Below are 931 nucleotides of genomic sequence, written 5' to 3'. Positions count from 1 at the left end.
GTCTCAGAGGGGGGGTCTGGTCTCAGAGGGGGGGTCTGGACTCGGAGGGGGGTCTGGACTCGGAGGACTCAGAGGGGGGTCTGGACTCGGAGGGGGGTCAGGACTCGGAGTGACCGAGCAGAAACGGGTCCGACCTGAGCGAGGTCCTTCGATGACGGTCTGGTTGAAGAGCGGTGTGACGGAGCCGCCGTCCCACAGCTCAGGAAGCTCCCTGCCTGAGAGCAAAGCTGCAGTTATCAGCGGTAATTAAACTCCTCACCTCTTAACAAGAAACCCATCAGGCTTCAAGCGGTGAAGGGAATCAAACGTCCGGATTGGATCAATGAAACTTGGCTCACCCATCTTTCCCGCCATCACGCAGATGTAAATACAGTCGGAGTTATTCCTCTGACTCACTGCGGAGCAGGAAACACGGACACTGTAATCATGCTGCTGCCACCACCGTGCTTCTCTGTGTAACTATTGGCACCTACCTGATAAAATGGAGGAAGATTTAAAGATTTCATGAAGAGAACTGCTGGAGTTTCCCATCACATCCAGGAGGACGGCCGTGAAGTCTTCATGTACAAAACAGAAAAGTTACAAAATTCACACAAGAAGGTCATCGATTCATCGTTTCATCGATTCATCGTTTCATCGACTCATCGACTCATCGTTTCATCGATTCATCTACTCATCGTTTCATCGATTCATCGACTCATCGTTTCATCGATTCATCGTTTCATCGACTCATCGTTTCATCGACTCATCGTTTCATCGATTCATCAATTCATCGATTCATCGACTCATCGTTTCATCGATTCATCGTTTCATCAATTCATCGTTTCATCGACTCGTCGTTTCATCGACTCATCGTTTCATCGATTCATCGTTTCATCAATTCATCGTTTCATCGACTCATCGATTCATCGATTCATCGTTTCATCGACTC

General features: G+C 48.5%; 1 protein-coding gene across 2 annotated transcripts in view; it reads right to left on the bottom strand.

Moving 5' to 3' along the window:
- LOC108249635 (HERV-H LTR-associating protein 1) overlaps positions 1–931 on the bottom strand; it is a 15,275-nt gene that overhangs the window by 8,298 nt on the left and 6,046 nt on the right. For both annotated transcript variants that reach the window (XM_037982025.1, XM_037982026.1), the window contains exons 8-10: positions 474–557; positions 339–395; positions 135–215 (exon numbers count right to left, since the gene is read on the bottom strand). In XM_037982025.1, the coding sequence (XP_037837953.1) occupies positions 135–215; positions 339–395; positions 474–557 (222 nt within the window). The remainder of the gene's footprint in view (positions 1–134; positions 216–338; positions 396–473; positions 558–931) is intronic.

This window comes from Kryptolebias marmoratus, linkage group LG20 (assembly GCF_001649575.2).
Source record: "Kryptolebias marmoratus isolate JLee-2015 linkage group LG20, ASM164957v2, whole genome shotgun sequence".
NCBI classification, from domain to species: domain Eukaryota; kingdom Metazoa; phylum Chordata; class Actinopteri; order Cyprinodontiformes; family Rivulidae; genus Kryptolebias; species Kryptolebias marmoratus.
Note: the sequence above shows the minus strand (reverse complement) of the source record. Positions and strands in the feature narration are given on the sequence as shown.